Source organism: Anopheles darlingi, chromosome X (assembly GCF_943734745.1).
Source record: "Anopheles darlingi chromosome X, idAnoDarlMG_H_01, whole genome shotgun sequence".
Lineage (NCBI taxonomy): Eukaryota > Metazoa > Arthropoda > Insecta > Diptera > Culicidae > Anopheles > Anopheles darlingi.
In genome coordinates this window covers 12123091-12139049 of record NC_064873.1, presented here as the reverse complement: position 1 = coordinate 12139049, position 15959 = coordinate 12123091, and the positions used below count along the sequence as shown (strand labels likewise).

General features: G+C 44.1%; 2 protein-coding genes across 7 annotated transcripts; one reads left to right on the top strand and one right to left on the bottom strand.

Moving 5' to 3' along the window:
- Nucleotides 1-66: 66 nt before the first annotated feature.
- Nucleotides 67-3070, bottom strand: LOC125948977 (peroxisome biogenesis factor 10). 2 transcript variants are annotated; one of them, XR_007468620.1, is made up of 4 exons: nt 2481-3070; nt 1443-2366; nt 644-1366; nt 67-539 (listed from the first exon to the last, which is right to left on the bottom strand). XR_007468620.1 is itself a non-coding variant. In XM_049675552.1 (2 exons), exons 1-2 carry the CDS (start codon nt 1956-1958, stop codon nt 938-940), a joined length of 945 nt encoding a protein of 314 aa, XP_049531509.1. In that variant the 5' UTR covers nt 1959-2037; the 3' UTR covers nt 401-937. The 2 variants fall into 2 exon arrangements, 1 of the variants encoding a protein (XP_049531509.1); XM_049675552.1 differs by lacking the exon at nt 2481-3070 and having other exon boundaries at nt 401-1366; nt 1443-2037.
- A 2799-nt stretch (nt 3071-5869) lies between these two features.
- LOC125948574 (probable phosphorylase b kinase regulatory subunit alpha) lies at nt 5870-15412 on the top strand. Of its 5 annotated transcripts, XM_049674805.1 has the most exons (11): nt 5870-6046; nt 6143-6371; nt 6453-7568; nt 7628-7951; nt 10444-10591; nt 11928-12092; nt 12181-12348; nt 12434-12697; nt 12778-12951; nt 13596-13807; nt 13873-15412. In XM_049674805.1, exons 2-11 carry the CDS (start codon nt 6243-6245, stop codon nt 14923-14925), a joined length of 3753 nt encoding a protein of 1250 aa, XP_049530762.1. In that variant the 5' UTR covers nt 5870-6046; nt 6143-6242; the 3' UTR covers nt 14926-15412. The 5 variants fall into 5 exon arrangements, with proteins under 5 accessions (XP_049530762.1, XP_049530771.1, XP_049530744.1 ...); XM_049674814.1 differs by having other exon boundaries at nt 5870-6371; nt 13635-13807; XM_049674787.1 differs by having other exon boundaries at nt 5870-6371.
- Nucleotides 15413-15959: the final 547 nt, after the last annotated feature.

The window sequence follows — 15959 nt, the reverse complement described above, 5'->3', positions numbered from 1 at the left end:
CATTGATGCATATAACCGCAAGCTTTTGCCCCGCGGGCCGGTACCATAACGAGAATCGCAGCTCACGGCCTGATTCTTACAGCGGTCAAGTCCCTGGTCAAGTTATTACAGCAACAGCTGCTACTGCTGCAGCTACGGAAGATTACAGTGCATTGCTGGATTACGTTTAATAGGAAACACAGAGCAGAGGAAAGACGCAAGAGTAAAACGACTAAACAGCATCGTTATACCTTGTACAAGATTTGGCCATCCTCATTACTGTCTTATTTGATTGTATTTGAATTTTTGAATGCCTTTTACCAAGGGAATTTTCCATATCTATTTCATTTTCCCTCATTTTCTGAAATACGTTCTTTTATCAAATTTCAACGTGCCAGAAAAATGTAGTTTCCAAAAGCCAATACACTGAATTTGTGGGATATACTTCATCTATTCAATCATTTCCTATTCAGCTCTCATAAAGCAAGTAACCATTCTGAAATATATATTTAATACAACTATTCCTCATATACCACAATAGCAACGCACGCAGGTTCGAGCTAGAAAAGGATAAACAAGACAGTTTTATACATATTGACCAAGGCCCAAACGCCATTTAAAGAGCATTTTCCATTTCATAACAGTGTAGTTTTTAACAATTTACCTGTCTCTCATACCTGGCTATTAGAAATAGCTTACATGGTTGATTGCATAGTGACTGTAATTTTTTCATCATCAAGTATTTCATTCATGAAAACCCACAGTAGTGCTTGTACCTACAATTTTACCGTTTGTTAATTCTCATAATGGTTACGATTCACCTTAAGTTTGCTCTTTATAAATTTCTGTACGTTATATTGTTATTATGTAACATGGATTGTACGTCTATTAGCGATCCAGTAATTGCTAAAACGGTTAATCTATAATAACATAGTTAACGAAACCAGAGTTGACAGGCTCACCGTTGGATGGTCTGTTGAGGTGTCGCTGAGCTAATGACGAAATTTTGCAGCCGCACGATCCGTGATTTTTTTATGGTGTCCCGGCAGATCGGGCACACTTGGCGCTGATCGAGCCAGCTAAAAATGCACTGCCAACAGAACAGGTGTCCGCATTGCGCCAGGCTAACCTCCTGTATCTTGTCCATGCACAGTGCACATTTGCTTTGCGGAGTGCCTGACGAACTGTCGCTGTTCTCTGTCCGACCGCTTGCCCTTGCAGGTACTGTGACTTTGTCTTGCATTGATTTAGGTACCCTCTGTGCATCCCGCCAATGCTGTCGGTAGTAGGCAGCTAGGGTGAGCACCAGCTGGGCAAGCGTAACATAACCCAGTACCCTATAGCCCAGGATAGAGTGGTTTTCCTTCAGCCAGTTCCGGATCAACACCTGCCGCGGATTAGATTGGATAAGGCATTAGTCGCGATGGCAGGTCGGTTGCGATGTGAACCTGCTCTCGACTCACATAGTTAATTCCAGTCAGTCGTTTCGAGATGTGGTACTTGCCCCCGTTAATATAGAACATACTGGTATGGAAGGCACGTACGAACGGAATGCTGGCTCGCACGAACTCTATGAACTTGTTGATCGCTCGCTTTGCCGAAGGTAGCAGCTCACCACTACGCTGCAGCTCATACTGTAGATAAGCTAGAAGCTGGTCAGCAGCCGGCTCACCGCCGAACTGAAGCAGAATCGCTAGCAACTGGAGCACCTTGTTCGGAAGCATCACATAGTTTGAGTCGACCTGTATGATGCCTGTGTACTCCTCGCCCAGGGTCTGCAGATTATTCAGGATCGCGTAGTGATGGTACAGGGTCTCGGCTATCGGCTTGCAAAGCGCATTGTATCGGTACCAGTGCCTCTGACTCAGCACCACAAGCAGATCACTAAGGGCAGTTCGTACCTCCTCGATATGCAGCTGATCCTTCTGCACGCTGCGTATGATCTCAGCCTTTCCTGCGTTAGCGTGGAACAAGGACATTTTGGTGTCCTACCGGCCGGAACATCAACAATGATTTCCCCAACTGTCTAACTAATTCAGTAGCTCAGTACCAAGGTACTTTAAAAAGACAGGTAGCTTTATCCAGAACAAATCCTCGATCGTATTTTAGAAAAAACTTCAGAGTTTGACATTCACGGGATGGTGGGATGTTTACTTCGGGAACGCTCTTTTCGGAGCTGTTTTCGCTTTTCTGTGGTATTACGACAGTTCAAATTCACGAAAAGTGGCACGAAAGTTGAAGTTTATGCAAATATTCCCAAAATTCTTTCAATACTTTCAATATGGTATCGGTCCGTAGGTCTTGCCACGCGGCCTGGAACAAAAGCTAGCTAGCGTTCCTGGACCGTGCTCACTCGCTGTAAAACACAACTCGGTCGCTCGAATGATCTTAAATAGAGAGATGAATCATTTAAACATTTGAAAAAGAGTGAAATCAGGTACTTTCCCTGATAAAACCACCAAACTTGCCCACATCTTCTTCTTCTTCTTCTTGAAACTCACGTGGTTTTGTTGAAAAAAGCGCCCTGCTATGAATGTCAAACAAATTCAAAATGGTGACCTGTCAAAGCGGTTAAGAAGGTACCTGTCTTTTTAAAGTACCTTGCTCAGTACGTATCGTTAACTAACGTTTTGAAATCACTTATCCGCATTCACAATTTTGGGCAAAACGGAAGAATAGCCCCCGTGAACTTTTATCGTTTTTTTCGGGCGAAAGTTCATTTTAATTATCGCCGACTTTTCAACCCACCCTTGTATACGTTCCTAAAACGATAAAATTCAACATGACAGAAAGAGATGTAGCTAGAAAAGAAAGAGAAAGGGCTCACTTATCGATCAGCTGTTTCGTCCCAAACGTACTAAATGTATGAACAACATAGCGCATGCTTAAACCACTGGAGTGAGAGAGATAATCATATTACGCTCTGCCGTTCTTTCACAGCATGGTCGCTTTGTTGGTAAACAAAGCATGCGCAACGATGATCATGTGGAGCGTTTCTCATGGAATTAATTGTAATAATTTCAACTCTATTCATTGTATTCCGACAAAATGGAAAAGCGATGGGAGCATGCGCTTAAGCTGGAACACTGCGTCCAACCAGCAGCTGCTAGCTCCGCTATACTCGATGCTGAAGCGCAACACCGTTCTACAAGAGCTTTGGTTGACGGTGAGGAAAACTTTAAAACGAAAATAAGGATACTTAGAAGGACGGGGAGGGATTGGAAAACACTTCTGAAATGATAAACAAAAGTCTATTGCATAAAATGCCTCCTCATCACTCTGATAATACCTTAATTTATGTTTTGAAGTCTTAATCCCGTGAACAAAACAACACTCACGTGATAGCAGTTGTTAATAGTGGGTATTTTTCGAAAGAATCATAATTTACACGTCGTGTATGTTGCTGCGTGCCCGTTGGATTTGAATTTGAGTTTTCAAAAATCTTCGCCTCTACTTTAAATTCGCCTGTCGTGAGCTATTGTTGTGCCGTTCTTTCAAAGTTTGGTCTTTCTCTTTCTGGCGCATTTGGTAGGTTGACTTTTTAGTAGAGTTGCCAACATATAGCGGCGAAATCCCACAATGACAGTTAAGCGAGAAGTTCACGGGGGCTATTCTTCCGTTTTACCAAAAAATTAATGCCAAAACGGTTTCGTTTAACCCTTACACGCTGTCAAATTTTTGTACGTCCGCGGACATTTTCGCTGAACCCTTGACGCTACCAAACGCTTTATTTACGAAAATGTAGGTTCTTTTTTGTATTGTTTTTGCATTTTTAATATAAATATAACAGCAACAGCAACAAAATCGTTAAAAACTGCAAAATTTGGTAAAAGATTGAAATAGGCCCCCCCACTCACGGTGAGTTACTGAGTGACCGAAAAATCGTTGTTTTACTGATAAAATGTAACTTTTCCACCCCTCACCCCTCCCCTAATACATTTATTTACGCTTCCGCATATTTTTATGAAGGTTTGTTTATCTAAAAAGTGATAATTAAAGATTTTTTCGATCACTCAGTAACTCACCGTGAGTGGGGGGGCCTATTTCAGTCTTTTACCCAAAATTTATTCGGAAATCAACTTCAGCGGCCAAAACACAGATGTAAACAATACATTTGACATTTCGGTAAAAGACTGAAATAGGCCCCCCCACTCACGGTGAGTTACTGAGTGACCGGAAAATTCGTTAACTACCACTTTTTGGTAAAAGACTGAAATAGGCCCCCCCACTCACGGTGAGTTACTGAGTGACCGAAAAAATCGTTAATTATCACTTTTTAGGTAAACAAACCGGTAAAAGACTGAAATAGGCCCCCCACTCACGGTGAGTTACTGAGTGACCGGAAAAATCGTTAATTACCACTTTTTAGATAAGCAAACCTTCATAAAAATATGCGGAAACGTAAATAAATGTATTAGAGGAGGGGGAGGGGCGGAAAAGTTACATTTTACCATTAAAACAACGATTTTTTCGGTCACTCAGTAACTCACCGTGAGTGGGGGGGCCTATTTCAGTCTTTTACCAACAAACCTTCATAAAAATATGCGGAAACGTAAATAAATGTATTAGGGGAGGGGTGAGGGGTGGAAAAGTAACATTTTATCAGTAAAACAACGATTTTTTCGGTCACTCAGTAACTCACCGTGAGTGGGGGGGCCTATTTCAGTCTTTTACCAGAAAAGTTACATTTTACCAGTAAAACAGCGATTTTTCGGTCACTCAGTAACTCACCGTGAGTTGGGGGGCCTATTTCAGTAGCCGTGGCCACACGGGGCGAAAATTTGCGCGCAAATTTGCACATTAATGCCAAAATGTTTTCGCTTCGTGTGGCAGGGGTAAAAACCCGAAAATTTATGCCGAAATGTCAAACGTATTGTTTTCATCTGTGTTTTGGCCGCTGAAGTTGATTTCCGAATAAATTTTGCAGTTTTTAACGATATTGTTGCTGTTGCTGTTATATTTATATTAAAAATGCAAAAACAATACGAAAAGAACCTACATTTTCGTAAATAAAGCGTTCGATAGCGTCAAGGGTTCAGCGAAAAAGTCCGCGGACGTATAAAAGTTTGACAGCGTGTAAGGGTTAAACGAAACCGTTTTGGCATTAATTTTTTCGTTTGCGCTAGAGTTTTCGGCCCGTGTGGCCACGGCTAGTCTTTTACCGACATTTCGATATAAATTTTCGGGTTTTTACCCCTGCCACACGAAGCAAAAACATTTTGGCATTAATGTGTAAATTTGCGCGTAAATTTACGCTCCGTGTGGCAGCATCTATTAATGCCAAAACGTTTACGCTTCGATATGTTTACATGGCCGGGTTGAGGAAATTAAAATGTTTTTTTTTTTAAGAAAAGGATTGAACACACTAGCAATGATCACACACTATCGATGTAAACCACAAAAAGAACATATTGCGAGCCCTCCCGTTTGCAAAAAGCTTTTACGCTAGGTTTCACGCCCCACGGACCAATAATCGTTTGACAGCATGTAAACGGCAAGCGTAAACGTTTTGGCATTAATTTTTTCGTTTGCGCTAGAGTTTACGGTCCGTCTGGCATCACCTTTGGGAATATTTATATAAACTTCAACTTTCGTGCCACTTTTTGTGAATTTTAACTGTCGTAATACCACGGAAAAGCGAAAACAGCTCCGAAAAGAGCGTTCCCGAAGTAAACATCCCACAGTCCCACCAATGTCAAACTCTGAAGTTTTTTCTAAAATACGATCGGGCATTTGTTCTGCATAAAGCTACCTGTCTATTTTAAGTACCTTGCTCTTACGGATCCAAAAACTCGCCGCTTAGTGGTCGCTTAGTGGCCGCTTAGTGGTCACATTAGATCTTTTTGCGTGCGGGTTGCTTCTTTTGCGTGTTTTCTTATTTTTTCTTCGTAATTCTATGCTACGGCTGATTGAGTTGACATTCAAGTGACATTCGCGTGGCCTTGTTCGACTGCGAGATTTTTAGATTCGTCAGGATTTTTGGAAGAAAAACTGTCTCATTAATAACTTCTTACAGTCACTCAAACACGATATTTTGCGTTCAATCCCGGAACGCCACATTCGAAAGGTAGAACCTTTGGGATTCTGCTAGAAACGACCTCAATCAACATTCAACCGAATCAACCCAAGAGCATCATTCAATTTGTTTTGGATAAACTTCCAGCTAGTGTTTTGGGCTACGGTCCATAGGTGAGGAAGATCTGAAACTGCAAAGGCATCGGTTCCGCAACGCAACGAGAGTGCAACAATAGAGCAGCAAAGTGATGCGTAGCCGAAGTAACTCGGGTGTCCGGTTGGACTACTATCAGAGGATCGTGCATCGATTGATCATGCGACATCAGCAACCGGTAACCGGTCTATTTCCCGCTAGTCCGCAGACACAACACGCTTGGGTGAGAAGAGGGTGGTAGTACGTCTTCGAGGCTTTTCTTGCCTTGACCACTTGAACCATATTCGCATTCTCTAACCAACAGATTCGCGACAATGTCTACTGCATTTTGGCTGTGTGGGGCCTATCGATGGCGTACAAGAAGATCGCCGATCAGGATGAGGATCGTGCGAAAGCGTACGAGCTGGAACAGTGCTGTGTCAAGCTCATGCGTGGCCTCCTCATGGCGATGATGAACCAGAAGGAGAAAGTGGAGCGATTCAAGACATCACAGAACCCACTCGATTCGCTGCACGCCAAGTACTCGAGCCGCAACGGTCAGATAGTGGTAGGGGACAGTGACTGGGGTCATCTGCAAATCGATGCCATCTCGCTCTACTTGCTCATACTGGCACAGATGACTGCCTCCGGGCTCCAGATTGTATTTTCCCTCGACGAAGTCGCGTTTATTCAGAATCTCGTCTTTTACATCGAATCCGCATACTGTATTCCGGACTACGGCATCTGGGAGCGAGGGGACAAATCGAACCATGGCCAACCAGAACTGAACGCGAGCTCCATTGGTATGGCCAAAGCGGCTCTCGAAGCAATGAACGAGCTTGATCTGTTCGGAGCGCGTGGAGGCTCTGGTTCCGTCATTCATGTTCTGGCAGATGAGGCCCACAAGTGTCAGGCGGTGTTGCAGTCGATGCTGCCTCGCGAATCCAACAGCAAGGAACTCGACGCCGGCTTGCTATCTGTGGTCGGATTTCCTGCATTTGCCTGTGACGACCCGCAGTTGATAGAGGCAACGCAGGAGGCTATCATAACACGACTACAGGGTCGATATGGCTGTAAGCGGTTCTTACGCGACGGATACAAGACGCCCAAGGAAGACAATACTAGACTGTACTATGAACGCTGGGAGCTGCGCATGTTTGAAAAGATCGAGTGCGAATGGCCTCTATTTTTCTGCTACCTGATCCTGAATAAAGCGTTTCAGAATGACCGCCAGGCCGTAGTGGAATACTCACAAAAGCTGGAAGACATCCTGGTGAAAACTGAAGAAGGGATGAAACTAGTACCGGAGCTATATGCAGTGCCTGAGGAGGGGGTTGCAGCCGAATATCTAGCGTCTGGTAGCCAGCAGCGGATTGTAGTCGGCCGGTGTCCGTTTCTCTGGGGGCAGTCACTCTACATTCTCGGCAAATTACTGCAGGAGGTAAGCAAATGGAATGGTAGTTGCTCCAACGATTGGTTACTAAATCGCCTGCGAATTAGGGCTTCCTGGCGGTCGGTGAGCTGGACCCGCTCAATCGGCGGCTCGGTGCGCAAAAGAAGCCGGATGTCGTGGTGCAGGTTGTGATTCTGGCAGAGGACAACGACATTCGTGATAAATTGGCCGAGCACGGTATTCAGGTACAAACTATAGCGGATGTGGCCCCCATCGAAGTGCAGCCGGCTCGCGTGCTTAGCCACTTGTACACCTATCTGGGGCGTAACAAGAAACTCGGGTTGTCTGGACGCAAGTCCCGCGATGTCGGTATTCTCAGCACCAGCAAACTATACTCACTGAAGGATCGCATATTTGCATTCACACCGCAGGTATGTGCTCCGACTTGGCCCGTTAGGGCTGCTTTCGTTTACAACAATTTCTTTATAACCACTCCGCCAGACTATTAGAACGATCCAGAACTGAGATGGGGGGATGGGAGGAGGTCATCAAGATTGGCAAAAATTTACTACAGCAGCTCTGGTATTAGGGATTAAACACAGACAATCCGTTGTGCATACGACCATTGATTACAGGCTACCGTAAAAACAAGAACAACAAGATGATACACTTCTGTGGCATCCTCGAAAACCTTGTTGGTTTCTCTCTTTCTCTTTCTAAACTACATCATAACATACACAGATACCGTGCAATATCCAACAATTGAAAGTGCATTTAGCCTTACGAAGGTAGAAGAAGAAGCATTGCGAGATTGCTCGGGATTCCCCGCGAAAGTAATATTCAATATGTAGATATTGACTGTTCCATTTTTCTTCTCCGTTTTCCCTGTATTCCCTGGCGCCTGTTTCTCTCTCTCTCTCTCTCTCTCTCTCTCTCTCTCTCTCCTTTCTATTTCTGTTTATCTCATTATCGAATCGCCCGGCGCCGTGGTCCATGCTAGTTTTCCGATGTGAACCGATTTTACATCGCCTCAGACAACGAGCTGATGATCGATCTGCTGAAGGGAGAAATCAACTTCCTGAAGTCGGCATGGCAGAACCTACTAGGCCGACCGCTGCTCACACTGGTGCTGAAAACGGTGCATCTAGGTCGGTTTTCTTATCTTCGTTCTGTTAATTGATTTTTTCCGGTTTTTTTTGGTTTCTTCGCGAGTTAAATTTAAGTTTTAGTTTTGTCTTCCACAACTTTTTTTTACCTACGTCTACTTCGTTCGTGATACCTATAACCCATCTGTCCTTCACATCTTCTGTGTTGTAGTTGATCCAGGATTTCTTGCGACTTTAATTAAGAGTTCTTTAACAATCTACCTAATCTTCCATCATCTCTTGTTCTTTGGATTGAGCTACAGGAGCTTGAGCTTGAGTGAATAGTACAGGCATCTTGACATTGGTATTTTGCCAACTTAATGAGTAATTGTTTTCGCAGCAGCTACATTATGTATACCTCCCCTGCGTTTCTTTCTCTCACTTTGTAGAAGGTTGTGGATTTTTGGTTCAGTTTTCATCCAATGATGCGTGTTCACACTTGGAAATTGATTTTCTGCTTCATTTCGTCATTATCCATCCCGAAAATAGAAGTGTGCGTAGAGTGTGATTTGTTTGATTTTTTTATGATTTGGTTTCGATTGCTCCCTGTTACTACCTGCCCTGCCTCCAATAAACCTCCAGCAAAGCACATCTCACATGGCATTCTGGAATTGTTCATGTGAAAGCGAGTATCACTCCCGGAAATCTAGGTCCACTCATCCATTCACAGTGTATCTCTTCTCGCCATTCGCCAGCAGGAAAGTCCGTGATATGTGGATGTCGATAATGGCGTCAGCAGTCGATTCGGTTCACCGAGCACAGTCTTTTCGCTAGATTCCGCGATCCATAGTCGAACAAGCTAAGATTCTTTACTAAGGCAATCCACAAATCCTAAAGCTTTCGACACACTCATGCAAATAGAGACTTAAAAACACACACACACACACACACACTCACACAACAAAGCCAAATCAACCTGTTAGCAAAATTATCCGATGAATGTTTCAGTGATGTTTCTTTAAAAATTGACGTTGATTACTTCTGCATTGAAATTCGACTGTATGTTCATTTATGAAAATAATTGGCAATTTTTTTTGTCTCTCTCTCTCTCTCTCTCTCTCTCTCTCTCTCTCTCTCTCTCTCTCTCTCTCTATCATTCTATCTATCTATCTCCCTCTCTCTTTTCTCCGTCGACCCTTGGCTTCCGGTTTGCTGGTTTTATTCGGTAACAACCGTATTCATAATATCATATTCTTACCTCGGATTCGACTGCTCGCTGGACATGTGTGATGGACACGCCTGAAATGAAATAATTATTGGCAATATATAATTGCCACATTCACGTGCGCGCACCAATACCTCCACCAAATTTATTTTATGTCTTTTAATTTTTCTCTGTGCATTTTTTACTTTTACTTTCTCTTTGTGAACTAAAAAAATTCTCTTCGGTCACTGCTGGATACTATCACCTGTTATGTTTTCTTACATATTGGATTCCTTGAACCCATTTATAAACAACAACGTTATCACTACCTTCACGAAACGCTAATGGGATTGGTTAATGGCTATCATTGAATCGCCGGCACATGTATGTGTGCATGGGGGCGGCCACGCTTATGTTCCTGTTTCGATGGTGCTTTGGGATCAAACCCCTAATCCCTTAATCGATTGATCTGCTGGATCTGGTGTGTCGCGCCCAACACCACCGAAAATCCACGCACCGACACACACATATACATACATACATGCACAAATGCTCAATTATAAACGCACGCGACAACGTATTATCGGCTGGCCATGCCATGCCTGGGCTTTTCCGGGTGGTGGTGCGAGGCTAGATATTCGATCATGACGAGTACTACACATCACGTGATCCCGCCTTGCTTGCAAGCAATTTCACGGATATACTTGCATTCCTGAGCTATAGCTGGCGCCATCTTCTCGGTCGGCCCACGATCACTCTCATGGCCACCCATTGGCTGCTAGGTAACTATTATTCCACTCCGTTTGCCGTATCGTTCGGTCGCGCTCACGCCCCCTTCTTCTTTCGCTTAGTTTCTTAAGGGTTATATAATAATCATATTCATACAATTATACTATCGTTACCATCGTCACCGTCATCGTTTTCTATCGATTCTCATCAACATTCAAATCCGACTGTTATCAAAATCATTTTTGATTGCCTTTCTACGTTGGCGGGTCTCGAAAGCATTTGAAAGTGCATATGGTTTTTTGAAAGTGTATAGGGTTACTTACAGCACCGACAATGAATGGTAATCACCAGACCAGTTGCAATCATCACATCATCATCCTTCAAATATATTGTGCGACAATGAAACAATCATCACACTCTCAGGAGACGCCATTTACTTAATTGGTTAGAAATCGCTAGGACCCCCAACTATCATTTACCTAAGTCTCTCGAAACCCTGATCGATGCTGGAAGTCAGTAGAAACGCATTCTGGGTCTGGAACCTGTGAGATTGCTACAATCGCAGAAGAACATTATCATTCTCTCGCATATTCAGTCTCGAATTCATCTGTTGTATCGTTGTATCTGTCGTACATGCCATATCTTTGTGGTTTAGCAGATGTCCGATGCTGGAAACCAAAAAAAAGTTGATTGGGTAGCTTTTGCAAAAAAAAATATCCTGTTAAAAAAAAACAAAATATTCAAATGGAATATATAACTCCAAGATGCTCTTTTTATAGTTTTAGTACCGTAACCTTGGCATGAATTACATTGTTTACTTGTTCTCGAAGCATAAGCTGCTCCATTCATCCATCGTGATTTATCGGTTTTTGCAGTAGCATAGATTAGAAAAAAATTAATTTAGTTTAATATTGCAAGCTCCCAATATAACACTAAACCGCTAATTCTATTGTGAAGTCCAACCCTGTGTCCACACTAGGAGTAATCTAGACAAATGTATGGGAAGCACTTGTATCTGCTACAGACTATCTTACAGGTATACAAGTACTTTTCATGCATCTGATCTGAGAATGTCATATTGTGGATGCAAGGATACGTTTGCTCAGATAATCACCTAGAATAGTTGCAACATTCACAAAACCCAACATTCCAGAAGTAAAAGCCTAACAAGTTGTTCAGGACTGAGTACTAAAAGGACTTAAGTAAGATGGTGTATCGTTAGTGCTTGTACGAAAAGTGACGGTGGGTTATGTAATACTATGTCTAACAGTTGCAATTTTCTTTTTTTTTATTTATGAAACGTTCCGTTTAACCGACGCTCAAACACGTCACCGTGTTGGGTGACTGCGTCGTTCTTTCCTGTAAATACAATGTGTTTCCAACATGCAGATAACAATAAAGTCCCGTTGGCGATGATTCAAACGATGAAAAAGCTTAAATCGGGCTACATAAGCGGTACACGGGTGATACTCGGCAATCTAGGCGATTTCATCAACACGTCCGCTATCACGGACCTTAGCTTTCTTGGTAGTCAGGAGGATGGCTATCCGGACAGTAAGTAATGCTGTCACTATCAAGGAAGGATTCTATACAACCTAAGCCTTGCTAATTGAGCCTGTTGGATTTTTTTTTTCTATTCCAGAGCTGAATCCGGCTGTTCAGGCGTACCTAGACGAACATCTGTTACGCTCATTCAGTCACCGCGCATCGACAACCTCCATCCGGTCGTCTGGTTTGCGTCCGAAAAATCTGCGGCGTCGCATGTCAGTGAAGGGAGCCATCAAGAAGACACGGTCGATCAATGTGGATTGTGTGTATCAACCGAAATAGCTAAACAACGCGATTGTGATTTTGCTCTAGCTTTGCTATCGTTTTTCTTCTTCTACTAATTCCAGCCGAAACTCTCGGTATGGAGGGTAATGTTACGGAGCGGCGTCTTTCGCATGCATCGCCCGCCTGGCTCGAGCCCAACCAAACGACCGTAGGAGCTGTCGTGGGTGGCAGTTCGGGACTCGTCTCCGCCCATTCGCAGATTTCTCGAGATCCGTCACCGAATGCATCTTCAATGATAGCAGGACAGCCCCGTTTTGGCACAGATCGCATGTCTCTGGACGACGATGGTAAGAAGCTGCACATCCAAACATCAGCCACCGCTGCCAGTAAGCATTATTTCCCAACACTCAAATTGCACATAACATCTACCACAGGCTTATACGCCAAGTTTCCCACTTGTTTCCAGCGCCAAAAATACACGTGCAACCTTTGCCACGCCATCGACCTACCACGGAGAGCAACTTTGAGAATACGGAGGTCGAAGAGCTGATAGCAATGCTCCGCGAAACGGAGAGCCTTGAGGAGCAGGGTGACATACTGCAGCATCTGGTGGATACCCAGGGTCTCGACTTTAACACCGGTACGTTGATCGCGGTTGGCTCAGTAGAGTTGGTGTTTGCGTGTCTGTTTTTGTTATGCGTTCAGATCCCTTCTGCTATATTTGAATTTTAAAAGAACGTTTTCACGTACATTCCATTCTGCTTACAATTCATCTGTACTGATTATTTCACTTGATATGTCTTGGTTTTGCAAGACGTATCAGAATCTAGAGCGCACAATGCATTGGTCATAATATTTAACAACAAATTTTCTATGTTTATTATACAACAATTTAACTGCAAATTCGCAAAGCGATTGTATTTACCTACTTTTGTCTAAAGGTCTTGATTTTTTACGTTGTTTGTTTTCTGCGTTGTGACATTTCTTTTCTATATTTCTTATTTTCCTTTTCATTAAATCGACTACCCCGGGTGTGTCTGTGGAATGAAATGTTTTGTGTCCGTGTGTTATGATACCCACGTGGTATCTGCTATGTTTTTCTATGCATCTATGCTTTTGCCCGGCTGTCTATATCGTCATCTTTGTTACATTCGTCCCGGTGCGTGTCCTGTTTTGCACTCCATCACCATCAAACACCATGAGAGGCCCGGAACGCTCGCGCACATCGCACACAATCCAATTGCTTTGCCACGCTTGTATTGCTTGCACCACTCGCTCTTGCAGAGTTATCGGGTGCGGTTAACGATGATTCGCCTTCCCAAGGGATGTTGGAGGAAGGACGAGTGGTGACCGTACGCGGCCTGTTGAAGGGACTCTACGAGAAGGCATGTCAGCAGAAAATGTGGGGCCTGGTGCGCCACACAGCGGGAATGCTGGGCAAGCGTGTCGAGGATCTGGCCAAGGCGGTAACCGATTTGCTCGTCCGTCAAAAGCAGGTAAGCCAATTGAGTACGTCAACCTCATTTACTTTACTAATGATCCTCTGTGAATCCTTCGGTAGGTAACGGTCGGCATGCCGCCGAACAGTGAGCACACGATAACGGCCCCGCTACCGGAAATGGAACTCCGCTCGGTCATCCACGAGGCGTACGGAGACGACGAAAGTACGGCCATGTTGTCGCAGGAGTTGCTAGTATACCTAGCAATGTTCATCCGCACTGAGCCGCAATTGTTCCACGAGATGTTACGGCTGCGTGTTGGTCTCATCATCCAGGTGATGGCGAAGGAGCTTTCGCGTACCCTAAACTGCGATGGTGAGCAGGCGTCAGAGCATCTGCTCAACCTATCGCCGTTCGAAATGAAGAACCTACTGCACCACATACTTAGCGGCAAGGAGTTTGCGATTAACAGTGTGGCGCGTGGCAACATTTCGATCGTAAGTTGCAAGTCCAGCCGCGTCAGCAAGAAGAGCCAGATCGGCATCGGCGAGCCGGAAAGTGGTACTACCGACAGTGGCTCGCTAATCGATGACAGGCAGGGACAGTGGCTGCGGCGCCGCCGCCTGGATGGTGCCCTCAATCGGGTGCCGCGTGACTTCTATCCGCGCGTGTGGACTGTCCTCGAACGCTGCTCGGGACTTGCGATCGAAGGTCGCGTCCTACCTCAAAGCCTCACGCAGGAGATGACTCCGAACGAGCTGAAGTTTGCACTCGAGGTAGAGACGGCGCTCAACACAATTCCGCAGCCCGAGTACCGGCAGCTGGTAGTAGAAGCGCTGATGGTGCTGACCCTCGTCACCGAACACAACATCTTAGCATCGCTCGGCGAAATCATCTACGTTGAACATCTCGTGCACAAGGCGAATCAACTGTTTCTCGTGGACCAGCGCAAGGTGCACGGCGACGCAATACTTTGTTGCGCGAAGAACAAGGATATCCGCGAGACAACCACCGCCGGACTACTGCTCTGTGGCGGTGCGGCCTATATTTGCCAGCATCTGTATGATAGCGCACCGAGCGGTAGCTATGGTACGATGACGTACATGGCGCGAGCGGTCGCCTCGGTGCTCGACTGTCTGCCAAAACAAGGTGATATGGATTGTACCATTTCCTAGACCACCAGTCGCTGTTACAAAGGATGCAAGCGAAGCAAATATAGTATGTGCTTAAAGTGGAAGCGAATCTTTCCACAAAAAATAGGAAATCTTATCTAAACATACGTTCTGCAAACACACATACACATATTGAATGATAAATACTATGCCGCAGCATATCGTCGACGGCCAGAGAGGTTTCGGAGACCCTAACAGCTCGACTCCTCGGGGCAGCAGCTCCATTAACAGTACATCTACACTGCGTTAACGTCCCTGAAATATGCACCTTTCTTTTGTAGATCACGATAATTCATTCACTATGTTACTTCTGTAGTCTATAGCACAAACACACCCACTCTTTGCTTGTGGTTAGCTACTATTGAATAAATGGAACTGGCGTGTGTGGTTAACTTGTAGACAACACCATACATAGCATAGAACGAAATAATCCGATTGTTAATTTGCAATTTAATGGTTGAATAAACACAGTTATACTATCGTACAATCAGCACAATGTGTACTTTTTAATCAATGATCAATCATTGATAATACCATCAACAGTAACTAAAATGATACGAGATAAATATTTGTTCATTTTAATCGACGCTATAGGTAGAGGCAAGTTAGTGCAGTGTTTTCCTTGAGACATTTATATTTTTGTGTTGTTAGTTTCCTCCCGCTATTCGGAGAAAAATCCGATGCAAGAAACATTTGGAAATTCTCTAAAAAAAAAATGCTTTTAACCTATCCTTCATATGCAAGCGTGGACACGAAAAATAAAAAAACGGAATGAAGATAGGAAACAAATTATATAACTACTATTCCCAAACCATTTCTCTTCGTACGCAGGATCATAGAGATTTTTGCAGAAGCCGTGAAAGTATGGGAAGGATATAACAAACTAAACGATTACGCATCTCCCGGTTTAGTGTTCAAGCATTGCTAACTCCTGTTTGACTGTTGCTAGTAAAGTGTACACCTGATTTCTTGCACCAGTATAATCAAAGTTCTTCCCAAATCGGTCCATCATTTCAAGGAAAGCCTTTTTAAGCGCT

Bases quoted from the DNA above. Each gene is read 5' to 3' on its own strand.
- LOC125948574 (XM_049674805.1), top strand. From the start codon at position 6,243: ATGCGTAGCCGAAGTAACTCGGGTGTCCGGTTGGACTACTATCAGAGG. The intron at 7,952-10,443 runs GTATGTGCTCCG...GTGCGAGGCTAG, and splicing joins TATTTGCATTCACACCGCAG to ATATTCGATCATGACGAGTA. The intron at 13,808-13,872 runs GTAAGCCAATTG...ATCCTTCGGTAG, and splicing joins TGCTCGTCCGTCAAAAGCAG to GTAACGGTCGGCATGCCGCC.
- LOC125948977 (XM_049675552.1), bottom strand. From the start codon at position 1,958: ATGTCCTTGTTCCACGCTAACGCAGGAAAGGCTGAGATCATACGCAGC. The intron at 1,367-1,442 runs GTGAGTCGAGAG...AATCCGCGGCAG, and splicing joins GACTGACTGGAATTAACTAT to GTGTTGATCCGGAACTGGCT.